Source organism: Malus domestica, chromosome 10, assembly GCF_042453785.1.
Source record: "Malus domestica chromosome 10, GDT2T_hap1".
In the NCBI taxonomy this organism is placed as follows: Eukaryota; Viridiplantae; Streptophyta; class Magnoliopsida; order Rosales; family Rosaceae; genus Malus; species Malus domestica.
The window spans coordinates 13,112,274-13,138,872 of NC_091670.1; the positions used below are offsets into that span (position 1 = coordinate 13,112,274).

General features: G+C 39.0%; 4 protein-coding genes and 1 long non-coding RNA gene across 6 annotated transcripts; 2 read left to right on the plus strand and 3 right to left on the minus strand.

The window, feature by feature from the left end:
* Positions 1-2,357: 2,357 nt before the first annotated feature.
* LOC114827378 (uncharacterized mitochondrial protein AtMg00810-like) lies at positions 2,358-2,861 on the plus strand. The gene has a single exon (XM_029109156.1). The coding sequence runs from the start codon at positions 2,358-2,360 to the stop codon at positions 2,859-2,861; it is 504 nt and encodes a 167-aa protein (XP_028964989.1).
* Positions 2,862-8,951: 6,090 nt separating this feature from the next.
* Positions 8,952-10,967, minus strand: LOC114827571 (uncharacterized). Of its 2 annotated transcripts, none has more exons than XM_029109624.2 (4): positions 10,810-10,967; positions 10,535-10,650; positions 9,519-9,667; positions 8,952-9,296 (listed from the first exon to the last, which is right to left on the minus strand). In XM_029109624.2, the coding sequence occupies exons 2-4, from the start codon at positions 10,632-10,634 to the stop codon at positions 9,219-9,221; spliced, it is 327 nt and encodes a 108-aa protein (XP_028965457.1). In that variant the 5' UTR covers positions 10,635-10,650; positions 10,810-10,967; the 3' UTR covers positions 8,952-9,218. The 2 variants fall into 2 exon arrangements, with proteins under 2 accessions (XP_028965457.1, XP_028965458.1); XM_029109625.2 differs by having other exon boundaries at positions 10,535-10,637; positions 10,810-10,947.
* Positions 10,968-16,029: 5,062 nt separating this feature from the next.
* Positions 16,030-17,523, minus strand: LOC114827572 (uncharacterized). The gene is made up of 2 exons (XR_003776677.2): positions 17,119-17,523; positions 16,030-16,311 (listed from the first exon to the last, which is right to left on the minus strand). It is a non-coding gene; the product is annotated as an uncharacterized lncRNA (long non-coding RNA).
* Positions 17,524-19,076: 1,553 nt separating this feature from the next.
* LOC103454495 (pentatricopeptide repeat-containing protein At5g39710) lies at positions 19,077-22,562 on the plus strand. Its single transcript, XM_008394081.4, has 2 exons — positions 19,077-21,743; positions 22,204-22,562. The coding sequence occupies exon 1, from the start codon at positions 19,168-19,170 to the stop codon at positions 21,421-21,423; it is 2,256 nt and encodes a 751-aa protein (XP_008392303.1). The 5' UTR covers positions 19,077-19,167; the 3' UTR covers positions 21,424-21,743; positions 22,204-22,562.
* Positions 22,563-22,761: 199 nt separating this feature from the next.
* Positions 22,762-24,602, minus strand: LOC103454494 (protein ALP1-like). Its single transcript, XM_008394079.4, has one exon. It carries the CDS (start codon positions 24,503-24,505, stop codon positions 23,156-23,158), a length of 1,350 nt encoding a protein of 449 aa, XP_008392301.1. The 5' UTR covers positions 24,506-24,602; the 3' UTR covers positions 22,762-23,155.
* Positions 24,603-26,599: the final 1,997 nt, after the last annotated feature.

Consider the following 26,599-nt stretch of genomic DNA (forward strand, 5'->3'; position numbering starts at 1 on the left):
AAGAATAAGAAATAAATAAGGGTTATGAATTTAAAATACAATGAATTAATAATTTAGGAACGTGTTCAAAGCATACAACTAACTAGAGTTCTAAAAGAATTAATGTATAAGTTAATAAATAAAAGGATGTGGGTCCTACACCAAGAGGACTCGAATATGCCAATGCGAAAGCGTTGACGTCGGGATCGTAAGCCTCAATTCTAAATCCTGAAAGGGGGCGCAAAACAAGGGTAAGTGGACCAGGTTTATATATATATATATATATATATATATATATATATATATATATATATATAATACGAAAACAGTTATGAACATACTAACCCCCAAGTTTATATATAATGAAAACTAGTAGCATAAATAAGTGATAAGTTTTCTGAAACTCTAGCATGCCATAAAACATCTCAACAGGTATAACGCGGAAAAACATCATAAAATCATCACATGTATCATCTCGTATATTGTCTCGTAAGAGCGGTGTACTGCTAGTAAGATCACTGAATTAAATATATTCTCTTGGCCCTATGCCAGTACTGTGGTCTCTGCGCCCCGGCCCAATGCCTGCTCTGTGTCTCTCAGCCCGTAGCTAGGGATTATTTCTTCCGACCTATCTGCCAACACCAGATCCTCGCCCCAGACGGCATAGTGTCCACTAGGTATGCACAAATAGTTACGCCTCTCATAAATAACCACTTCATAGTATAAAGTCATCCATCGTCTTTACTATAAAGAGGGGTTTCTAAAACATGTTCTAGCATCCTATCGTCATCCATCAAATAATCTACCAGTTCATGGTTTTTATAGAAAAAAATACGATATATTAAAATATAGTTCAAAATAGGCCAACAATTAATTACTCACTAAAAACACGAGACGAAAATCAACATATTCAATAAACTTGCTTAATATAAAATCAAATCATAAACTCGTAAGGCATGCTATTCATTTATGAAATTGAACTATAAAAATCATGTAATTTTAGAAGGGGTCTACTCACCGATGATCCAAGTGTAGTCCCTAATAGGTGCCTCCTCAATATCTGTATTTCTAATAATTTCACCTATAACAACAATATTTAATTTACTTAGCATTTTCTAGGACTTATCCCTGAAAATCACATACTTCGAATTGGTTATTTCCCAAGGGGTTTTCATCCCAAATCCAACCAAAATCACAAGGAGAGTAACAGAAAGTTACCTACATGTAAAACTGAACAAAACAAAGTTGATCCATCTCGAACTTAAAAGAACTTGGCCGGAAAACCTCACCAATTTCTGGAAACGAAAACCAGAACCTACATCACTTTAATTCCTTCGAATTAGACCTCAAAAGTCTCATAAGAAGTCTAGAATTTCACCTCAGTTTTAAAGTTGGTCACTGGTGGGTTGTTTTCACCTTAGGCACGCCAGAAAGTGACCAAATACGGTCGTTGGATTCTGGAGAGAATCTGACAGTGAAGAAACAAGGGTTTTAGCCCTTAAATTTGAAATCGAATTCGACATGCAAGGTATGAAGACAATACCTGGGGTCAAATAGAAGTCAACTCAAGTTCGTAGAACCTCGAATTCATCAAGTTTCAACTTAAATATCATGGTCACTCACATTAGAAGACTGGGAAACGAAATAAAAGATCACAAAGGTTTAAATTCCTCGAATTCCGATTTGATTTTAAAATGCAAAGATTGAAGATTATACCTGAGGTTTAAGAGAGGTTAAATTGAGTTCACAGAGCCTCGAATTCATTGAGTTTAGACTTGGATTTTGCCAGAGATTGGCCGAAGAAAAATCACCGAATTTCTTTGCTGGAGATGAAAAGAAAGTAATTCTAGATTAGTAGGAAATGGACGAAAGAACCCACTTGAATTCGAAGAGGTGGCGTCCAAGCTGTCAGGTTTGAGGGTTGATTGTCATCCCAATTGTAAATTGTACATGCAAAAGCATAAATGAAATCCTCAGGCCTTATTGATTCTAATGATGGTGGCTTTGAGTAGAGACTTGGCCAAGATGAGTGATGATTGTGAGTGAAGGAGTCTAAAACTTAGAGAGAAAGAGTTGCAGAGTTTGTCGAGGGGAGAGAGTGTCTGAGGGTGTTGGGGAAAGGGAGCACAGGAAGAAGGAGACCAAAAATAAAGGGATGGGCCCCTTGGACTCACCAATTAGGAACTAAAAAAAAACATTTTTAAATAAAATAAGGGTGGGGTGTAACACAACAAGTTATTTCAGACTTGAGAACAAAATTTGACATTAAGGATCTTGGTCCGTTACATTTTTTCTTGGGAATTCAAATTGCAAGAACAAAGGATGGACTATTCTTATCTCAATAAAAATATATACAAGATCTTTTAAAGAAGACAGAAATGTTAGACTCTAAACCTGCTTCAACTCCTTATCTTCCTTACAATCGACTTCTCAAGGATGACAGGCAACCTTACAATAATCCTGGCTTATACAGGAGCATTGTTGGAGCATTGCAGTACCTTGTGTTTACAAGACCTAACATTGCCTTTTTTGTTCATCATGTTTGCCAATTTATGCAAACTCCAATGGTCTCTCAGTTTACAGCAATGAAGAGGATTTTACGATATCTCAAAGGCTTGATTTCTCATGGAATTACTTACACCAGAGGAGAATTGGTTTTAAAGTCCTTCAGTGATGCTGACTGGGCAAGTGATCCAAATGATCGAAGGTCCACTACTGGTTTGGTTGTATTCCTAGGAAATAATCCTATTTCTTGGTCCTTTAAGAAACAACAAATTGTGTCACGTTCTTCAATGGAGGCTGAATATAGAGCAATTTCATCTATTGCTGCAGAATTAGATTGGATCCAACAGCTACTCACTTTCCTTCATATTCAACCTTAACAAATTCCAATACTCTTTTGTGATAATCTATCAGCAATTGCTCTATCTTTTAATCCAGTTCAGCACCAACAGACTAAACACATTGAAGTGGATGTTCATTTTGTTCGAGAAAGAGTTGCTGCTAAAAAATTGCTTGTTCAGTTTGTCTCTTATTCTGAGCAATTTGCTAATATTCTAACAAAAGGCTTGAGTTCTCCTTTGTTTAACACTCACTGCTACAATCTCATGCTTGGCTCATCCAAACATGGGATTTAGGGGGGATGTTAGAATATAAATAATGAATGAAAAGGATTATGCCACTTGTCATTCATCAAGGAGATTGTGTATTGTTGTAGTCGATATAATGAATTGTATAAGATAAGATTGTAATAAAGTAGATAAGGTAGTTAGGCTAAGATCTTACAATATATAATGTAAGATTGTGTACTGTTGTAATTACAGAAAATCTAATACAAGATTCAGTAGCTTATTTTCCAAGCTCTCTCTCTTCTTTCTCAACTCTTCTCTAAATCTCTTAATTCTTCTCTACATATCTCTCCATTGAAGCTCTACAATATGCTTAACAAAAACTTCAAAGTAACGAGACTGTGAATAATTCAATTTTCCTCATCCCGCAAATTGCTGCAGATTCTCAGCCCGCAATTTGAAACTTTAAATTTGTTTTGAATCAGGAAAAGAAGAGGAAAAAAGTACCTTGAGTCGTTACCTGTGAGAGGAAGACAGGCTGGACTACAGAAAGAGAAAAGCTTGAGTCGCCGCCGTCGATCGATTCCTCTAAAACAACCTATCAACCCTATGCGTCATCTCGACAGAAGGGTGAGATCGATTTGATGATGTAGTCATCGATCTACTACTGATGCTGCTATTGATGTGTGAAGGACGAGATCTATGAGTTTGAAAGCAAAAAGGGCGAGATCAATAAAGCTCGCAAAGGATTAAAGGGGCGAACGAAGCTGGTCTTAGCAGTTTGGCTCTTTCTGGACAGTCTCGATAAGACCCTCTTGTGAAGGCTTTAGTGGAGGCGAGTCCCTCCTAGTCCCACTAATGCTAATCCCTACTGCTAACAAACACAGAATTAGACTAGATGTTAGTCCAGTCCAGTCCAGTGTGGGCTAAAAATGGCAAACAAACACACCCTCAATATGCTGGCTAAGCATACGTGTAGTGTAGGGTTTATAAGTCCAATAATATGTTGCCACATGGATTATACAAAAGATAAATTTTTTAAAAGTGTTTTAAAGGTTTAAAAATAATTGAAAGGAGGGTTAACTAGTTTTTATATCCTCCATGTTTAGGGTGATTTTCAAAATGGGCTACGAAGTTTCAATTATCTCATATTGCACCCAAAGATATTGAAATTGGATCTTTATGCTTCAGTTTGATTGATTGTATGATAATTTATTAAACTGACAATGTAGTAAGCTTGAGATTATTATATGGTTAACATGTAAGCCATATTTGCTTCACATTGACAAAACACTTATCAATTTAATGGATGATTTGACGTTCAAAGAGACAAGGTGTAAATCAATCCAATTTCAAAAGCTTAGGGTGCAAAGTGAGAAAATTAGAATTTTTGTTCCTTTTTATTTTGTTGTTATAGATTTTAAAATTTTAAATAATTAATTAATTTTTTTGTAATCCATGTGTCAGCATATTATTGGACTTATAGCCCCTGCATGCATACTAGTCAGCACATTAACTGAAAACTTGAAAGAATCTTAATGGAATGACCAAATTGATGTGTGGTTGTCAATTGTAATGACAATATTGATTCATTTTAACACTAAAGACCCGAATGAGGACTTTCGTAAATTTCAAGGACTATTTGTGATAAAATAAAATAAAATAAAATAAACCCTTTTTGATTGAAGGAAAGATAAAAGTTAACAAAAACGTATACATGTGCAATATACAATAAACCCTCTATATAGTCATGATGTTGGGACAAACAAATCTTATTATTATAAGATGTTCTTACTTAATAGAGGTATAGTTCAAAAATATTATTTTATGACTCAATTGTCTTTAATGACAGATACATATAACTACATTAGTAGTAGAACATGTCAAGATGTAACATTAGAAAAAGAGAGACACCTAATCTATAAAAGCACACCAAAAGTTTTAGGGAACTTTAACGAAAAGCTCCCGGTACTGTTCACTTTAACAAAAAACCACATTTTTACACTAAAAGTCAATCCTGGTACTATTCACTTTACCCTTTATTTTGTCCTTATCATTAAAACTCAAAGTTTTCAAGCCATTTTCATTAGTTTTCCTAATGCTTGCTCAAAAGTTGTAAACATCTTGAGAAGGTAGAAACATTTTGGCTTCAACAAGAATGTAACCACGTTGATGAGTATTACATGCCACAAGCTCAAAGATGTGACATCAAACTCTAAAAAAACAAATTATTGTTCTAAACAACTTTAGAGAGATATTTTATTCATCTTAAACTTCATTGGTGACATTGCATATTTTTAAGCTTCTTGACAATTATTACTATGTGGAGGCAAGTTTCCTTAAGACGAGACCCAAAAAATTATAACTTATTACAATGTGAAGTTTATTCCTGTAGGAGCCCAAAAATGTCATGCAAGGCTCAATAGGATTGAAGGCCCAAACGTCCTATACGGTACGTGTAATTTCGTGCTAAATCCTATTTATATTATATGCTAAGCAAGGTTTTATTTAATTATCATGTCACGCCAAGCACATTCTTTCAAACCCAACACTTACGAAGCTTATATGGACCTAACACCTGTGGTTTAATAGGGCTTGCTTGAGGGTTGAGGTGTGGAAGGGTACGGAGGTCCATAAGGCACATGGAAAACTCTTCAATATTGGAGACTTTGGCCTACTTGGCAGTATCAAAGTCCAAGCACAATTTAGAGTGATCCCATGCTAGGTAAGCAAATGAGATATTTCCCTGCACATTGTTTCAGTTGTGCACCGCCATTAGTCCAACTCCACAGTAACTTATCTTCCTAGAGTATTTCACCATTTTAGTGACCAAAGTATGTCACATTTTCCCTTACCAAAGTATTCCACCCTTTCCCTACACCAAAACCTGTCTTCCCGTGAACCAATCCCTGCACTAGACTGTTTCACCTTTTTAGCTCAATGGAAAAGTAAGCACAAATGAACCCTTAGCTTTCACCATTAGAGAAAGATTCTTAAGGATTTCCTACCAAAAATGTACTTAGCATCTTTGACCTTTACATCCTTTTATCTGTTGGAAATAAGCTATTTCTACTACCCCATTTTGTTCGTTGGGCATAAGGCAACTTTGGTTCTTTGTTTTACTCAGGGACAAGTTGTTTTCGGCACATCACTTTATTCAACAAAATTTAGGGATAACCATCACCTATTATAAATTGGAAGCCCATATTAGAGAGAGGGAGGACTAGTTCTATTACAAGTAGGAGAGACACACCATGCTTAGCTGTAAGCAAAGGGGAAAACGCATCTTCTCCCAGCTTCTGGAAATCTCTCTTGCATGCTGCAAGCTTCCTACATCAGCCACAAACCTAGCCCTAAGTTTTTCATTCTCCTCCCTCCAATGTTTCCCTTCATCTATAACAAAAAATACCAAATCTAGATACCAAACATATTCCAACAAATCCCTTCAACCTCATGCCTAGGGAAGAAAAGATTCACCTACTGAAAGAAACTCTTCTTCCTGCTGCAGAAACTCATTCTTGACTACTGCAAGCCTTCCAATAAGCCATAGACGCCAACTTTAAGCTTTCGTCTTTCACCCTTCATCTTCTACCTTAGAAGCCGTAATCAGCCACCGTGACTAGAAACTCAACCACTACAAGATCTTTTACGAATCATTCTCCTAAATCACAACCTAAATGCGCCAAAACGAATCACACCATCTCATTTTCTAAACTTGTGGGTCTTTAGCTCCCACACCTCAAGCTCTCATGCCTAGCCTATTTGTTTTAACTCCCAATGTTTGTCAGTTTAACAAATACTCCCTAAAGCCACCAGAACCAGTGGGTGAAAGCACTCCATCAGGGCCTAGGGAACACTCCATCAGCGCCTAGGGAAACACCACATCAGCGCCTAGGAAAAGCACCACATCAACGCCTAGGGAAAGCACTCCATCAGCGTCTAGGGAAAGCACTCTACCAGCACCGAGAGAAACACTCCATCAGCACCGAGGGAAGCATTCACAGTCATCAAAAAAGCTTCCATGGCTGTGGGAAAAGCTTCCATAGCCGCTAAGCACCCAGCAGCTGCTAGAAGATCAACAAAGCAGTCCCCAGGACTTGCTTTTCCTTCAGGATGGTTTGGGCCTAATCCTCAATAACTCAGTAGCGAAGGACATAAGGATTTTAACTTGTCTCTTTACAACACATGCCCATCAAAACCTTTGACCACCCAAACCACCACCCCCCCCCATGTAATACCCTGAAAATTTTAAATATATGAATATGTGGAGAAAATCGAAAATAAATCGATTTATGATTATGAAGAATTAAAACGTGAATATTATTGAGCTTTTATATGATTTTTCAAGAATTTATAATAGTTTGTGTAAGTTTAGTTTTAAATTAAACTAGTGACAAGGTTTAAAGTTTGGACCTTAATTAATTAAAATACGTAGATCTTTTGAGGTCAAAATTTATATTGAATAGAGCTCGACCTCACGAACGCGTAGGCGCAAACCATTTGTGAAACGGAGTTAGAACGAAGAAGTTATTAACGTTTAAAGTCGGGGATAAAATTGTAAATTTACCATTACTAGAATACTCTAGATTTTTGGAGCCAAATCTGGAAGGCCACGTGTGTGGCCCAGATTAAAAGTAAGAAAAGTTAGGCGGTGGAGATGGAAGATAAAGGAGAGAAAGGAGGGAGAGAGGAGCCAATCAGAAAAGGGGAGGATGAGATGTGACCAATGAGAGAAGAGAGAAAGAAGGGAAAGGAGAGAAGAAAATAGGAGGGGGGAAAATGGGTCTTTTGACCCGTGAGGCATAACCGGTGAGATTCATCCTCTTCCGGCCAAATTCCGAAGAAATTAATGTCCCCCACCACCTGAAAATTATCTCTAATCATCTCTTTTACCTATTCCACCACAAATTGGAGTTTAATTGGTCTTAGAATTGGGGAAAACACCTCACGGGTGCCGCGACCTTCTTCGCTCAAAATCCATCAAAATCTGAAACATTTTGGTTAAATTTAAACCACCACTAGACTCTCCATGAACCAAGAAACGAAGCCCATTCATTGGTTGGGGCATCGGAGTTGCTATGGAGTCGAATTGAGGACACCCAAATTCTAGGGTTCCAACGGGTTTTGATGAAATTGGAGCATTTCCAGGCAAAATTGGTCTTGGTTACAGGTATGAAAGTTTCTCTTCTCATTGAGATCTTCATTTCTATAATTTTTTAGAATTTTTAGGAATAGTTGAATTTTCCGGCGAGTCGGGTGGCGGGGACGGCGGCGCACGGCCAGGGAGCTGACATTTGCGTTGTTATATGAATTTCCTTATTTTAAGTAGGTTGTTTTTTATCTAATTGTTATGGTTTAAGTGGTGTATGTGGGATTAAATGAATAGTTTGTATTTGGTTCGAAACTTTGAACTTTTGAACTACGAAAAGCTTGATCCCCGTTGAGGGTACGTGGGCAGTCTAATAAGACGTTAGATGCAGTCATAAAATATGTGAAGTTAAATTAATTCAAGAATAAAGGTTACATAATGGAAATTGGTCCCTACAAAGAAATGGTACTAAATTGGAATTTAATTTGGATGTTTTGGAAAAAATGAATAATGCTTATAAATTACTTGTGGGATGAAGGATTTGAATTGGAGTTGTTAGCTAAGGATAATAAACTAAATAAGATTTTTATTTTGAGCCTATCACTAATATTATTATTTCTCGAAGTAAAATAAATATTTTGGGACCGGGGCGTTACACCCCAACCACTATAGAGAGATTTTCCGTATTACTAACTGCAAGCTTTGGTTACCACTTCGAATGCTGCGTTGGTAACTTAGTGCCGATAGTGTAAAGCTGTCTAAATGGTGGATTACATAATCTTTAGCTCCTCAGTAACTGAAAACCAAGCTAAGTCTTCAAAGTAATGCAGGTACTGGATTGACGATACATGTACCCATAAATGTTCGATCACATCTCTTACATATGCAACTGAACATCCAGTTATCCAGTACATCAGACACTAAACCACTAAACTTCGTAATGAAATTTAAATAAAGGTGACGAACAACTAGAACAAAAAGCAAGCAAAACTCTTCTTTCAAAGCTCAATGCATCAAGCGTCTGACAGTCACATTTTGCAGCAGACAAAATCTTTGTAAAGGACATGCTACTCCCAGATTAACTAGACTTTGACGGGCTGAGCTCGAGGCCTCCAAAGTCCCAGCCTATACTTGTGAGTGTATTTCAAGATCAGCTTCCTCTGCAAAACAGAAACCAGCTATCAATTTTTTAAATCACGGTGGGAAGTAATGAAATCAACCACCAAATTCATCAGCATGCTTAAAGGATTCCTCGGATCCAAACCACCAATGAAAAACAATACTGATACTAAAATTCCAAGAACTAACTAAAAACAGAGACTTCAATGTCTAGCTGGTGAGTCTCTAACCGTAAAATAAGTGGTAGACTCAAGATTGCTTACATGTTTGCAAGGGACGCCAAGTTTCTTCAGTCTGAGAGTACGAGTGACAAGCAGCTTTTGGAAATCGCCAATCTCAGAATCAAGCTTGGCCACATGAGATTCCACTCCATTGCCAATCCCATTCAAAAACTCTGGTATCCCAACTTTCACTGCATGAAAAACAACCACGAGAACCCAATTTTGATGTTTCCCCATTAAACTAAATCCACTTTACAATCTGAAACATGAAAATGGAGACCGCCCAATTTAGCCTACACAGCTACTTATAGGCTAATCTATGCACACATAATATTCACTTTTGATTCCCTTCATTATTCTTAATCTTATAGCATCAGAGAAGAGCAAAAAAGTAAAAAAAAAAAAAAAAAACATAACAGTAATAATAATCGCAAAGAAAAAGTACAGAGATGAACCCCAGTTCGATTTCCAGTAGTAGATAAAAGTTCCTCAGTAAATAGATAGTTACATACAAGAAACACTGAAGAACAAAACCCAATATTTGACTAACCATTGTTTAGATCCCCCAACTTTCTCGAAACCCAAACGAGTTAGGCAATGCAATCATAAGCAGCCTCATTAACCATTCCTTCTTCATTGACCAAGAAAATTTTTCATTTCTATCTATCAAAACCTAAATAAAGAGCATTACAAAAACCCTAAATTAATTTCCCATTTCTTTCTACTTCTTCACTGTTTTCAGATTCCATACTTTGTCCCATCCCACGTAGCTACCTAATCCCATCCAGCCCACCAAACAGGCCCTAAGGGCTTGTGCCTAGATTTGGAATGGATTAGCTAACGCCTAAAGTTTTGACATTCTGTGCATTTTCCTACCCTCTCGCCCTTCCTAGCCAAGTAACTTTATCCGTTAGCTGATGGGGTTTGCAATTTCACCATTCTAAGCACCAGTTACCAAAAATACGTTGTTGGACAATAAGTTGATAGCAATGTATCGAATTGTTAATTTAATTTTGTCATTGGAAGTTGCCCCCACTAAAAAAATGTTTCCGGCTTACCTAGATAAGGGTTTGATTTGGTGGAGAATCTGGCGAACCCGCCTGTGGAAAATGGTACCAACATTGATCTGGTGGGGAATAACATTTGCCTCCATGCCATCTTCTGTCAAATATTACTGTTCAAATCAATAGGTCAATTCGTGTTTGTATACAAATTTGTATGTAAATCAAGGCTATCAAACCTAAAACTTTGCAGACGGAGCAATTGGAAAGAGTGAATTGACTCGAACCCAATTTTCCCGAGAACAAGAGGCAAGAAAATTTAAGCGAATTACCTGATACCGGACGGAGGGGAGCCAAAGAAGTCGGTTGAGACTGAGAGCGAGCTGGAGACGACGGCTTACGGACTTACAGTAACACGAGCGTGAAAGCAGGTTGGGGGTTAATGGGCCTCAAGGTAAAATGACTAATTTACGACCCCGATCTCAGTTTTCAGTTTTTATTTTTTAAATTTTAGTTTACAAAAATTCAAAATTTAGACGGTAACTATTTTTAATTTTCAGATGAGCATTTATTTGTAGATGACATTTTATCGTAGTAATAGAAAGCAATTATATTTCTGTACTCTTCCAGTGTGAGTTTGTAGTTGTAACTTGTACCTAGGGATGGGCAATGGTTATGGCGGGCGGGTAACCACGATTATTTACCCATAACCATTTATGTTCATACCCGCATAACCGTTTACCCGTTGGGTAATTACATAAATGGTTATACCCATAACCATAACCGTTTATAAACGGTTATCCATACTCATAACCGTGTACCCATTTACCCATAACCATTTACCCATTTAACCATAATCATAACCATTTACCCATTTACCCATTTTTCGCCCGTTTATCCTTTTTTAACCCATTTACCCTCTCTTTTTTCGCCCGTCTACATTATTTTTTTAACAATTTGAAAATTACAAAAAAAAAATTTGTCATAATTTTTATTTTTTGACAATTAATAAATACATTTTAGCTACCCATTACATACAATCGGGACTGAGGAAGTTGGAAGTTCCAACTTGGTAAACGTGGGATAGAAAACTGAGACTGATTTAAAATACCAAACAGATGCTATTGATAAGATTGTACACAAAGGTTGATAATCTACAACCCCACAAATTAATTCTATCAAAAACAAGTTCAATAGAAAAACTGATGTCAAACAAAGGCCGATGATTTATAATCCCACGACTTAATTCCATTGAACAAACAAGTTTGATATCAGAACAAGTTCGATAAAAAAACTCATACTAAAATTTAAACAATACCAAGCAGAAGCAATCGATAAAAACCCAAACTTTTGTTTTATAAAATTGAAAAGACATAAACTTTTATCTGCAAATCATCCTTCAATCCATAATTCAGGTGTTCAAGAACAAGACATCAAAAACTACAATCAGCCAATTAAAAGAAACCAAAATAGGCATATGGGCATTCCAGAAACCATACAAATAACCCAACAAAATTAAAAATTAAAAGCATACCTAGAGTATGTTCAAGCTTGAACGAGCTTTTGGCCATGGCGGAATTCTCACTGCGATTAAGCGAGGTCGCCAAGGTGTGGTCGAGTCGAAGTCGAGAGGCACAGAGAGAGAGCGACGGAGAGAGAGGCCCAGAGAGAGCGACAAAGAGAGAGAGCGAGCGACGGGGAGAGGTGCAAAGAGAGAGCGACGGAGAGAGAGAGTGACGGAGAGAGAGAGCGACAGAAAGAGAGAGCGACGAAGAGAGAGAGCGTCAAAGAGAGAGAGTGACGAAGTCAGAGGCGGAGAAAGAAAGTGACGGATTTGTAACTCTGAGGGTTTTTACTTTTCTTTTTTTTTAATTTTATATATATTAAATTAAATGGGTAAATGGATACCCGTTATAACCATGAATATTATCCACAGCCGATGGATACCCGTTATAACCGCGGATAATACCCATAAACGTCCATTTAAATTTCATGAATAAACGGTTATACCCATAACCGTTTATTTGTTTAAATGGTTACCCATAACCATAACCATCAACTTTAAATGGGCGGGTAACCGTGGTTACCCATACCCATGGATATTTTGCCCATCCCTACTTCTACCTCACCGATTCCCTTCCCTTTTAACTAGGGATGCAAATTGGAATTATGTTTCAGTTTCAAAAGTACAATTTTCAGATCCAAACCAAAAATTTCAAATACGAATTTGAATATTTTCCGTAAAATTGAAATACCTTTTGAGATTTCGGGAATTCGAAATTTTCAATCCAAATTTTTTTAAGTGTTTCAAACTTATTACGATAAAAAAAGTATCAAAATATTATAATGTTTTATAGTTATTTACTTGAATAACTTTTTTATTTTATTGTATTTTTTAATACATTTTGTTCATTATTTTAATAGTAAACATACACTTAAATAAATTATATAATTGAAGAGATAAGCTATACAATACGAAATTTGTTTTTTTTTTTTTTTTGAAATAGTAATTGTCCAAGTGCATCTCCACATCTTCACTTCTAAACTGAATAGCTTAGACAATTCGTATTAAAATATTATTTTTTCAAAAAGATTAAAAATAATTTTATTTTTAATTTCGGATGATAATAAAATATTAGTTGAAAGTATTTGAAAATTTTGAAATGTGGTGTAAGGTGGAAGAACATGGTTAGGTATTTACAGAAAAAATTATAAATTATTTATATTTTTATTGTATTCTTAATTATTTTTATATCTCTTTATAATTTTTTGTATTTGATTAATTTTTTATAATTTTTTGTAATTTTGTAATTTTTTTTACGTGACTTTAGCATTGCATCATAGAATCCAAGCGTTGGGCCTGTTGATTTCTGCCTGAGGGAGAAACTAGGCTCCCCCGGAGCCCAGTGGAGTTGGATACCATGGAGCCCTTTTTATTGAGGGGAGGAGATTGGATCACGGTGGAAGTGCTCTAAAGGGGAAGGGGTTTGCAGAGCCTTACAATGAGTTAGCAATAATATAGTTCAAATTCGCTTTGGCAAAAACCAAACCTAAGACCTCTCACTTAAGAATACCACTAGACGACATTGCTAGGTGGCCACTACGAAATTAGTTGAATTTATACACATGCATATGTAACCAAATATTAAGAAAGAATAATAAATTGCATATACGAAAAAGTTAGAGAATATTAAAAAAACTTATAAAATATATGAATATCTTAATTATGTTCATAAATTTTAAAGATTACTCCAATTCCAAAATTTTAGAACAAAAATTGGAAACATTGATTATGATCCGATCCTTCCGAAAAATATCTAAACTCCTAACAACTAACTATTTGACCTACTAACTACTTTCTTGCTTTGTCCACGAGAACGGCTTGGAATGATACCATTAACCCATGAAGTGAAAGCATATTGTCACATCCTGGTCCGAGCCCCCATCACATCCCAAGCTCGACTCCACCATAGCACGATATTGTTCTCTTTGGGGCCCGACCACGAAAACTTCCTAGTGGGTCACCCATCATGGGATTGCTCTCGCGCGAACTCGCTTAATTTCGGAGTTCCAATGGAACCTGAAGCAGTGAGCTCCCAAAAGGCCTCGTGCTAGGAAGAGATGGGAATATACATATAAGGCTTACAGGATCCTCACCCCTGGGCGATGTGGGATGTTACAATCCACCCCCCTTAAGGGTCCGACGTCTTCGTCGACACACTTGCACCAAACGGCAAAGTGGCTCTGATACCAAATTATCACATCCCGACCCGAGCCCTCACCACATCTCGGGCTCGACTCCACCATAGCACGATATTGTCCACTTTGGGCCCTGACCATACTAGAATACCCTTGGACGCTGAGTTATATTGTGTGGTGGTGTGGTTTAAGCTTAGGTTTTGGACCAATCTAGTTTATTCCTAAGTTTTTGGAACTTAAAGTTAATTGTTTTTGTTGTTGTTTGGTAGCCTAAAGCTGGACCACACACGCACGCACACCCGTTCACCCCCTCTCTCTCTCCTTCCCTCTTGAGTTTTCTTCCATTTCCGTACAACCGTACGGTTAAGCTTTCATCCAACTCTTTTATGCACGGATCGAGGTTGTGGATGTTGTTTTCGTGTTCCTTGCAAGCTTAAGAGCATAGCCATACCCTTAGTTTGGAGGTTGGACCTCGAAAACCCTAGAAACTCGCGAGCCCCTGCAAAGTGCCATGTAGCTCCGACGTGATCGCGAAGGTTTTAACCAGTTTAGGGACTTGAAAAGGTATTTTTCTAACTTCTCTAGTACCTGGGAACCATTTTGGAGTAATTTTAACGTTAGAACGTTTGGGTTTATATAGTTGCAGGGTTTGGCCAGTTTCCTCAAATTTTTCCAACGAGATTCCGTTGGTTTTAGGACCTTAAAGTGGTAAAAATGTGTTCTTCTCATCCTAAGCTTCATTTTGGTATAAAATTCATGAATTTTGGATGAGAAATGAAGAAATGAAGCTTTAAAGTTTTTCCAGTTTCCAGTGACACAAACGGCGGCCGGGGGCAGCTCCGGCGAGGATCACTGGAGAAGACGAAGAATATTCTGTCATAGTTAACGGAATATTCCTGACGGCGTAAAGTAACGCCGTAAGCTTCTATTAATATTTAACAAAATATTCCATGGAATATTCCTGACGGCATCAGGCTAGCTGACGGCACTGGCCTGCGTGTGGGGGCACATCTGACCATGCCATTGCCAACGCGTGAGGGCGCATGGGGACCGAGAAATTTTTTATAAAAATATAGGGTTGTTCGTGGGGTTGAGTAGATCACGTTGGTATATTCAAACACCCTAATTGAGCAATGTATGATAAGTTATTACCTAATTTTGGTTATGTGCTTTAAAATAACGTTTATATAGTTGTTTCGCATATAGGTGAGACCTATCCAGAGGACGAGCGTAATGAAGCGAGACTCAGGGGCTACGACCCTTCCACATATCAATGAGTGGGCTTTTGGTTTTCAGTATATACTTATATACTTGGTATTTTTCCCAGAAAATGTGTTTAAATGAAATTATATTTTGAAATGCCATGCCTATTGATTTATGCTTAGACTATGAATTAGTATAGTATGCATAAATGTGATTTGATGTTGTGGACGCTCAGGTAAGTACCAGGTGAGTTGTAGATTGTTATTATGAATTGATGATTATGTGAGATGTGTTGAGAACTCATAAACCTGCACCCCGGTGTTAGTGCTCCCGCCCATGGTTAGGGCATAGTCCTTCACGTGATGTTCACCTCCCGCACCATACACTCTAGGGCTGGGCACGGGCCGGGCCGAGCCGGGCCGAACCTAAGTTTGTAGGAACCTGACATTACCCGAAACGGGCCGGACCGGGGCGGGGATTGGATTTTCTTGTATAGGAACCGGACATTACCCGGCCCGGTTAAAACGGGCCGGTTCGGGCCGGGTCCACGGGTACCCTTTTTTTTTTTTTTAACTGCACTGCACAGTTTGCAAACTGCACAGATTGCAATTTGCAACTGCACAATCACAGTGACACTGCATTTATGCAGATTTTGCACAAATTCACCATTATTCACATCTAATCTAAATACAAAGTCTAATATCCAAGTTCATAAATTAAGTTTTAACAATACATCCAAAATAACAATATTACATCGTCCTCCAACATCTAAAAATGAAATCCACATACACAATATCCGAAAGTCCAAGACATCCAAATTCCAAAAATCAAATACTCCAAAACAACATAAACATGACATCCGCAATAAATTTCAAATTAAAACCACATCCAACGCCCAAGTTCCAACAACAATCCTCAATTCCTCATTGAATCTGTAAGCAAAAATAGAATATAAACATCATATTATCCTCATTGAACTTGAAAATTTATCATGTCATAACCATCTAAATTCAGTTTTTTCAAATTGTCTTCAGATACTCACTGTACAAAAGTGAACTTGACGCATAGTCATATTAGTCATGTCATTCGACTAGATACAAATGGAAACATGATCTATTAAATATAAATGCACAAAGATTTCATGACAAGTGAATTATGGTAGCAACCTCACATTCTTATTAACCACTATATATCACTGAAACAAAATCTGATCACACGTGCTGCATTGCAATCTCAAGTCCATTACAAACATGATAGACAAACAAAACTATACTCAATCGCGAGCAACTATGCACAAACTCCCATTAATTTCCCACAACTCCGACATTATTGATCAGTTGGACAGAATCCCAGCTACCCACATTACAACCGAATAGTCTTAAATCCAAATTATTGATTCGAACAGAATAACATAAACATAAATCACCACAAAATTTCATCACTGAAATCCAAAAAAGTCATGAACATCACACAAAGTACAGATTTTCAACCTGAAAAACCACCTACTCAGAAACATTTCATCTCAAATAAATCAAACCCATCTCAAATTTTCCACCTATCAGTTAGATGAATCCCAAGAGCCATGCAAACACAGCAAGCACAAAAATCCCAGAAAAAAAAATACCCACAAACAGATGCACTGCAATCGCATCCAAACATCAAAAGAAAAAGGAAATTTACGGGCATACTAAAATGGCAATATACAAGAAAGTGAGGAACTTTATATAACAAACACGTACCCTTTGATAAAAAAGCATATAATTCGAGAACCCATTTGGATTCATCAACCCATCAATGGCGGCGGAGGGCTTCGATTTCTCGTAACGCCGACTGGTAGCCGCGGACCTCACGGTAAGGTTGACGGAGATTCGGAGGGCTATGTACACGTCGGAGTAGGATCTGGACCCGAAGCTCTTCTCAGGCCCACCTCCCGGTACCCTAGCTCATCGACGGCGAAGCCTCAGTGTAAACCCTAGATCGAGGTCTGATGATGATGGTGGCGGCGATAAAGGAGATTCAAGGAGATTTTGCATGTTGGAAGGTTGAAGGAGATTCAAGGAGGAGAGATCGAGGGAGGAGAGATCGAGAGAATGGAAAGTTGAGGAAGTGAGTCTGAGAATGAGAGTCTTGGGAGTCTCAGACAAGAATAAGAGAGAGAGAGAGAGAGAGAGAGGGTGAAATCAATGGTAGGAAATCAACGTAGGAAATCAAGGTAGGAATCAACGGTCCGGGCCGGGGGCCCGTATTTTCCCATTTCTGTACCCGCCCCGCCCCGTTATTTACCTGTACCCGGCCCGCCCCGCCCCCTTTTGAATTTACAATATCTGTACCCGCCCCGTACCCGCCCCTTACCCGCATTACCCGCCCCTACCCGCGGGTCCAGGACCCGTTTGCCCAGCCCTAATACACTCACCTTGGATCCAAGTTAGGTGCACAGTCCTGTCGTACAGACCACTATAGGTGGTTCCGACTCGTAGGTGACCCACGATTATTCGCACCGTCTTCACGTGATCCTAGCACTAAAGCGTATTTATTCACACCCAATCCTGTTGTACATACCACTTTAGGTGGTTCTGACTCGTGTGCAAACATACTTGTTGAGCTATAGATTCAGTCGTACATGCCACTTTAGGTGGATACGGCTGATATGTTATTTCTCATGAGTTAATTCACCTGAGTTACTTATTCAGTTATTCTGAGATATTTGACATGGCATATTTTTTAATATTACTATTCTGAGCATGGTTTTGACATATGTATATATTATATTTTCTGAGAAATTATACAGGTTTTACGGCGAAGAGTTACTATCTTTAATGTTGAAATGGTTTTGGAAAGCTTTGTTTTTGCTCACTCACACTTTCTGTTTTGCACCCCTCCAGGTTTTAGGTAAGAGTGCTTGTTGGTGGCTTACGAGGATTTGACGGAGGTTCTGACAGATTATCACCAATGTAGGATCACCTTTGGATGTTGTATAATTAGTATTCATCCTGCTAGACTACACTTAGGCTACTTATGCTCTGGTTGTGCAATCACACTTAATATCGCACTTGCACCTTATCTTATCTAGTGCTCTTATTGGTTTGGTTTTGGTTTATTCGCATTCCTTATATTAATTTTGCTTCTGCACTGTGCACATGGCTACGTCACCCTCACGTGACGGCCAGCATGCCTCGATCTAGGTCAGGGTGTGTCACATATTGTGAACCTGAGATTTTAGAAGGGGCATTTCAAGAATTGAAGAAGGTGAGGTTATCAAATTTAAACTAAAACTCAAAATTGAAGGTTAATTTTTGAAAACTCAAGAAATCAGTTTTATAGTTTTTAGTACTATGGTGGTATTTCTCTTCACTTGTAAGTGAGAGTTCTTAGGTTCGATTCTTACCAAAGGCGAATTTGAACCACCACATTATTGCAAGCCCATTATGAAGCTAAGTCCACCACATTCCCTTTATGATAGATAATATCGTTTGTTAAAAAAACAAAAAAACAAAAATCGATCACTTAGTATTACGGTTTAGTGGTATTCCTATTCTCGCCGAAGGCGGGTTCAAACCACGTTATTGCTAGCCCATTGTGAGCCTAAGTCTGCCCCTTCCGCTTTAGTGTAAATAATATCGTTTGTTCCAAAAAAAAAAAAATTCTTTTACCAAGAACGGTGTCGTTCTCTTTAAACATCTAAACTTTTCCCCTGTTCTTCCTCGCGAGGCCACCACCAGAACCAACTCTGCAACTGTACACTTTTGTTCTGAACTTTCTGATAGACCCCAACTTCTTCAATTGCCGAAATGCCCCTCCCGAAACATCATATTCACAAGCTACCTTCATTTCACTGGTCCCCCTCCGACGCCGCCCTCGCCGACAAGGCAATAACCTACCTCAAACGCCACCCTCAACACCTCACTTCTCTATCTTCCCATTTTACCCCAGAGGCAGCCTCCTGTGTCCTCCTCAAGTCCCAATTCGACCAAACCCTAACCCTAAATTTCCTCAACTGGGCTCGAAACCGCCAATTCCTCAACTTCCCATGCAAGTGCCTGGCGCTCCACATCCTCACCCGCTTCAAGCTCTACAAGTCCGCTCAATCCCTCGCGGAGGACGTTGCCCTCAACACCGTCGATGATGGGGGCAGTTTGGTCTTTCAGTGCCTCGCTGACTCCTTTCATAGCTGCAATTCGAGCTCGGCGGTCTTTGACTTGGTGGTGAAGTCTTACTCTCACTTGAATTTCATTGATAAAGCAATGAACATTCTTAGTTTAGCTAAAGTTCATGGATTTATGCCTGGTGTACTGTCGTATAATGCAATTTTAGATGCAATTATTAGGTCAAAAGGGTCGGTTAAATTTGCAGAGGAGGTGTTGAGTGAGATGAGTAGGAATGGGGTCTCTCCGAATGTGTATACTTACAATATTTTGATTAGGGGTTGTAGCGGGGCGGGGAATTTGGAAATGGGGTTGTATTTTTTCGGTGAAATGGAAAGAAATGGCTGTTTGCCGAATGTGGTTACTTATAATACATTGATTGATGCCTATTGCAAGTTGAAGAGGATTGATGATGCGTTTGAACTGTTCAGATCCATGGCGTTGAAGGGTTTGGAGCCAAATTTGATTTCTTATAATGTGGTAATCAATGGCTTGTGTCGAGAAGGCAGGATGAACGAGACAATTCAGGTCCTTGATGACATGAAAAGAAAAGGTTTTGTTCCTGATGAGGTGACTGGTAATACACTCATTAGTGGATATTGCAAGGCAGGCAATTTTCATCAAGCATTTGTTTTGCAAGAGGATATGCAGAGGAATGGCTTGTCTCCAAATGTTGTCACATATACAGCATTGATTAATGCCATGTGTAAGGCTAAGAATTTGAAACGAGCAATGGAGTTTTTTGATCAGATGCGTGTTAGAGGACTTCGTCCAAATGAGAGGACGTATACTACATTGATCGATGGCTTCTCTCAACAGGGGTTCTTAAATGAAGCTTACGGTGTTCTGAATGAAATGATTGGGAGTGGATTTTCACCTTCGATTGTAACTTACAATGCCCTTATCAATGGATACTGCTTATTAGGGAGGATGGAGGAGGCCATTGGAGTTATACAAGACATGATAGGCAAAGGTTTGTTCCCCGATGTAGTAAGTTATAGTACTATTATAACTGGGTATTGTCGGCATCAGGAATTGGAGAGCGCATTTCGAATGAAGCAGGAGATGGTGGAGAAGGGTGTATCACCTGATGCAGTTACCTATTCATCACTCATTCAAGGTGTCTGTCTGCAAAGAAGACTAGTTGAAGCTTGTGATCTGTTCCAAGAAATGTTAAGCATGGGTATGCGTCCTGATGAATTTACGTACACAACCTTGATCAATGCTTACTGTGTGGAAGGGGACTTAATCAAGGCCCTAGAGTTGAATAATGAAATGATACGAAAAGGTTTCTTACCTGATGTTGTTACATACAGTGTGCTTATTAACGGACTTAACAAACAAGCTCGGACAAGGGAAGCAAAGAGGCTTCTGCTCAAGTTGTTTTACGAGGAGTCTGTTCCCGATGATGTCACATATAATACGCTAATAGAGAACTGCACTAATAGTGAATTTAAGAGCGTGGTGGCCCTTGTAAAGGGATTCTGTATGAAGGGTTTGATGAAAGAAGCAGACCAAGTTTTTGAGACGATGATTAAGAGGAAATACAAGCCTAATGAGGCAGTTTATGATGTTATTATACATGGTCATTGTAGGGGTGGAAGTGTTCAGAAGGCATATAATCTATACAAGGAGATGTTGCATTTCGGTTTCATTCCTCACACTGTGACTGTTATTGCGTTGATTAAAGAACTTTTCACCGAGGGAATGAACAAGGAATTGAATCAAGTCATAGGGAACATGCTTAGAAGCTCTCAGGTTAGTGACGCTGAGCTTGCAAAACTACTTGTTGAAGTCAACCATAAAGAAGGAAATATGGATGCGGTATTTAATGTGCTTAGCGAAATGGCCAAAGATGGCCTCCTTCCAAATAGTGGAGTAGCAGCTTGTGCAGGGGGGTAAATAATGGCAAACATTCTCTTACTGAAAAGAACAAAAATGATGGCAAGCATTCAAGCTGATTGCAATCTTTTTGACTGACCAAGTGAATGAGGAAGGTGCATGCTGAAGTGAACTTTCGAGCTTATATATTGGTCAGTGATTGAGAACGGAATTGAATTCTATCACCTTTGTTAGAGTATTGTCGGACACAACATTAAGGGAACCTGCGGTGGCTTCTGCCAGTGAGGCCTATTCACCCAGGCCTTCAGCCACCTTTTTACGAAGATTCTTCAGTTATCACTATTCACTACATTTTGCTTCTTTTCAGAGATATGCTCAATGTAAGTAACATTTGTGACACACAGTATTGATTTATGTGTAGTTTGCATTTGGTTTCGAATGCTGTTTCTGGTGGACAGCATATTCGAACAGAAGTTTTGAAGCTTTCTGGAAATGCCATTTTGTTTTTAATCTGTACTCATGGATCAATTATGGGAGGCTCTCACTAGATCCTCTCACAACGTCTGGTAGCAGTTTCTTCTTGGTTAGGTATCCATGTCTGTCTTTCACTCAATGCATTCTGTAATGTGTGCTTCTGTTCAGCTGCAAGTGCACGCACAGACTATATAACCAAAGAATCTACCACGCGTGGTGTTGTTCTTGGTCAATTTATGACATTATCATCTTTCTTCCTCATGTTTACGTGCACTCACGATTTATTATAGAACTTTACGGTCTCGGTTAACAGAGTTTCAGCGGTTAGCATCAATTTCTTACTACTACTGAATCTTTCTATTGTAGGTGGACTCAATTTCATACAAAAGCACAAGCAAACAAGAAAGTAGTAAGTTTTCTCTTCGCTTTAAAGAAACTGAGCATTATGTTTCGCTGCTTGAGAGGCAAAGGATGTGGATTTCAAGCTGCATTTGATTGATTTGATGGATGCTATGCTCTTCTCGATGCGCCAAGGCTTATAACTTTAATGTTTTCATGGCAAAATTGCTCGTGCAACTATTTTGTTTGTTTGATGAAAAGAAATTGAAAGACGCATCAATTTTGTGATGAATTATGAGCTGATGCTGATTATCTTAAGTTCTCCCTGCTTGTATTCGTCTCTTAACATTTTGTCTTGGCAATGGCAGCTTTTGAATTTATGTTAATGGAAACACAACAACTTCCTTAAGATAAGGCGGAACATCAGGTGTCAGGTGGTAAATTGGTCTTTGCCACTTGTGACCTTCAACTTTCAAGGTTAACTACGATTTAAGGCACATCAGTTCAATTGTACGCAAATTAGTCTACTTTTTGCTTCAATATAAGCGAATTTTCCGTGGGGCTTCACAACCGCTACTCTTGAAATGCACCAAAGAATTACTGTCATCAATATGATAATTTCGACAGTAACATTGCAAGGTTACGACGCACAAGATTCTTCCCAAAGACTAGCTACAAGGATTTCCGTCGAAATCGGACATTTTACTCTGATCCCCTTCACCTTCAACGACTACTGCTAAACACACACATAAAATGCAGTACACCTAGTGGATTTCCACTCTTTCCACCAATCTTTTAACTTCACTACCAAGTCAGTCGGCCCCCAACAACTATCTCAGTCATCACATACTTAGCTTAATTCAAGTACTGCAGCCTAAAACCTAAAACGAACAACGAAGATAACATTCAAACAAACATCCTTACATAGAAAAATTAAAGGTTTGAGAAGCCACCCCTTTACCCTGAAAGGATGCGTGTCTTATCTCGACGAAAGCCTCTGATGCAAATCATCTGCCAATGCTTGCCTCAAGCTTTCCCCATAGTAGTAAGAATCCTTCTCGCTTTCAAGCACCCTGGGCGGCAGCCCACTCTCATCCGGGTCCTTCCAGAGCTCCGGTTCAGGCTCCCTCGCAATTTGGCACAAGTTATGCAACACGCAACACGCAACAATGGTCTGAGGCACATGATTAATACCCACATTGAGGTCCTGCAGAATCTTCCACCTCCCTTTAAGCAGCCCAATTGCCTCAACCACAGCAGACCTCCCCTTCATAAGCATTCCGTCAAACAGGTTCTGAGCAGGAGTCCCCATCCCATTCGGCGAAAAGGGTGTCAGCATAAAGGACATCAAGGGGTAGCACCAGTCCCCAACAATGTAAGGCCTCACATGATGACCCCTCACATTGATTATCTTCTCCCAAACATCGCCGGAAGTCAGCTTATTGTACAAAAGACTATCTCTGAAATGGGTGGCGTCGTCTGTGCCGCCAGGGGCTTTCACACACACATCCCAGAAGATTTTCTTGTGATCCGCCACGACCTCGAGCAAAACCGAAGGGTACCCATATCGGCATTTGTAGTTTCCGGGCAAATTGTGCTTATGGAGCTTGATTGGGCTGCCGTCAATGGCGCCACACATGTTGGGGAGCGACGTAAGCTCCTCGAAAGCCTGGGTGGTTTCGATTAGCCTGCGGCGGGAGATGGGAATCTTGATAAACTCAGGGTACAGCTTGGTGGCGAGGAGGCGGGTGACCATGTTGGTAATCTTGGAGACGAGGTATGGATCGAGGGAGTAGCGGGAGGCGAGGGTTTGGGCGGAGAAGCCGTGGGAGAGGCGGGAAAGGACCATGGCGACGGCGTAGTCAGAGGGGAGCGAGAGATTGGAGAGGGCGATGTGGGGTTTGAGCTTCTCGACGACGGTGGTGAAGACAGGGTAGGAGAGGCCGTAGAGGGACCGCCATTGGGCATCGCGGAGAGGGGCTTCTAGGGACCAGATGTGTTCGGTGGAGAGGGCTCGGAAGGCGGAGACGGAAAAGGCGGATGCGGCGGCGGTGTCGGCGGAGGCGGGGGGTGGGTTTTGGGATGAGGAGGAGGGTTTGGTGCGGGAAGTGGCGATGAAGGAGAGGACGGAGGCGATGGTGAAGAAGAGGAGAGGGGCGGCGGAGGAGGAGGCGAGGAGGGAGGTGGGGGTGGGGGAGGAGGAGGTGGTGGGGGAGGAAGATGCGGCGGCGGCGGTTGTGGGGGTGGTGGAGAGGAGGGAGGTTGTTGGGTCGATTGAGTTGTGGAGATGGAGGAGGTTTGAGAGCATCAGGAGAAACGTTTCATCCATTTTTTTTCGATTGAAGTGTTTTCTTCTCCAGTTGAGTTTTTCACAACCCTCTGAACTGGAAGAAATATCTGCACAGTTCCTCGAGTTTGGAGTTGGAAGGCGAAATTAAAACTTTTTTTTTTTTTTTTTTTAGAACAACATTTTAATTTTGTTACCCAAAAAACATTTCAATTATAACTTTTTTACAAACGAAACGGTAACCTTAATGAGTTAAATTCAACTAAATTTGCCATTTTAATTTCTAACTTTAGTTAAAAAAATAGAGTAAATTATAGCTATGGTCCCTTAACTTTAACTCAATTGGAGCAATGGTCCATCAACTAAAAATTCATTATCATTGGTCCCTCAACTCATCAAAACGTACAGATATGATCCCTCAACTAAAAATTAATTACCATTGGTCCCTCAACTTTAATTCAACTGGATAAATTATCTCTTAACTTTAACACAATTGTAGCAATGGTTCTTTCAACATAACTCGTTTTGACAAAAAATTTGATGTAGTTGACAAAAATGACTATAATTACACATTTTGATAAGTTGAGGGACCCTAATTATATAAAAGGAAAACTAATAAAAATGGTTTGAAAACTTTGAGTTTTAATGATAATGACAAAATAAAAGGTAAATTGAATAGTATCATGATTGACTTTTTGTGTAAAAATGTGGTTTTTTGTTAAAGTGAACAGTACCGGGAGCTTTTCGTTAAAACTCCCTTATATATATGGTTATTCCAACATAACTTATTTTGACCAAAATTTTGATGAAATTGATGAAAATGACTATAGCTACACATTTTGATAAGTTGATGGACCAATAGTAATGGATTTTTAGTTGAGAGACCATTGCTCCAATTTGACTAAAGTTGAGGGACATTGCTACAATTTACTCAAAAAAATATGCATGAATTGGGCTGAAAGGTTATAGGCAGAGGTTAAAAGGTCGGCTTCAATAGGTTAGAACAATATTTGGCTCTCTACGTATATGAAAGTAATTTATTTTTTATCATCATTGAAAGATCAGAAATTCGTTCGATTTTGTGACTATGTTATAAACTAAACTTTATAAAACGTAAGAGGAAAAGGTGTAAATGCACGTGTGAATAAGACGCTAGAATTTTATTTACATGTATGAATGTCTTTAACTGCTTAAGTTAAAAGTTCTTTAAGGGAAAGTATGACTATTTGCTTACATTTTTTTGTTGTTAAGATTAGGGGTGGACATAAAAACTGTAAAACTGTGAAACCGAATCAAACTGCGTCAAAATAAATTGTAAAAAACTGTGTTGACGGAAAAAAGTAAACTTAGGTTCAAAAACTGGACCGAACCGTTCATACTAGTTTCGGTTCTTATCTTGGCATAATCGTAAGATCTAGACCAAACTGTTTATTTATTTTTTAAATATCTAATTCACTTGGCCCATTTTATATATAAACCCAAATGAAATTTAATTAATCCAAGCCTAAAAGTCATAACTAAACCCTAATGTTTAAAGAAGAATTACACATAGGGTATACTTTTAATACTTAATTATATATTGAGACAACACTTTTTAAACATTTCAAAGAGAGACAAAAATTAATACATATGTAAAATGACATCATTAGTGTATTTTTTTTTTGTGTAAGTTATAAAAATACCCTTATATTTGAAAAGGTGGATTCGCATAAACCCTAGCTAGGTGAGTGAGTAGAGGAGGTGCATAATCAAAAAAGAGAGAGAGAAAAGATGATCCAATTCGAGAAGAACTGCAAGAAGAGAGGCGTCGGCGCCGGTCACAGTATAGGCAAGCACCGCAAACATTTTGGAGGTCACGAACGTTGAAGGCATGCACCACCACCGGATCTAGGGTGTTTCAATAAAGTCGGTATGACATATTTTCACAAGCTCCGCTACAAGTTTTACTGCCCCATCGTCAACGTTGACAAGCTCTGGTCGCTTCTCCCCCAAGAGGCTAAGGACAACGCGCTGCTCATTGATGGGACTCCGTACGACTTCTTTAAGGTCATGGGCAAGGGCATGTTGCCGCAACACCAACCCATTGTTGAGATCGCCATCGTCCTCTGCTACTTCCAGAGAGATAGAGTTGGAGAT

What these genes read in the sequence shown, in the direction of transcription:
- LOC114827378 (XM_029109156.1), top strand. Translation starts at nt 2,358, where the DNA reads ATGTTAGACTCTAAACCTGCTTCAACTCCTTATCTTCCTTACAATCGA.
- LOC114827571 (XM_029109624.2), bottom strand. Translation starts at nt 10,634, where the DNA reads ATGGCATGGAGGCAAATGTTATTCCCCACCAGATCAATGTTGGTACCA. An exon ending in CAAATCAAACCCTTATCTAG is followed by an intron (nt 9,668 to 10,534) that starts GTAAGCCGGAAA and finishes TTTTTCATGCAG; the next exon opens with TGAAAGTTGGGATACCAGAG. An exon ending in TTGGCGTCCCTTGCAAACAT is followed by an intron (nt 9,297 to 9,518) that starts GTAAGCAATCTT and finishes TCTGTTTTGCAG; the next exon opens with AGGAAGCTGATCTTGAAATA.
- LOC103454495 (XM_008394081.4), top strand. Translation starts at nt 19,168, where the DNA reads ATGCCCCTCCCGAAACATCATATTCACAAGCTACCTTCATTTCACTGG.
- LOC103454494 (XM_008394079.4), bottom strand. Translation starts at nt 24,505, where the DNA reads ATGGATGAAACGTTTCTCCTGATGCTCTCAAACCTCCTCCATCTCCAC.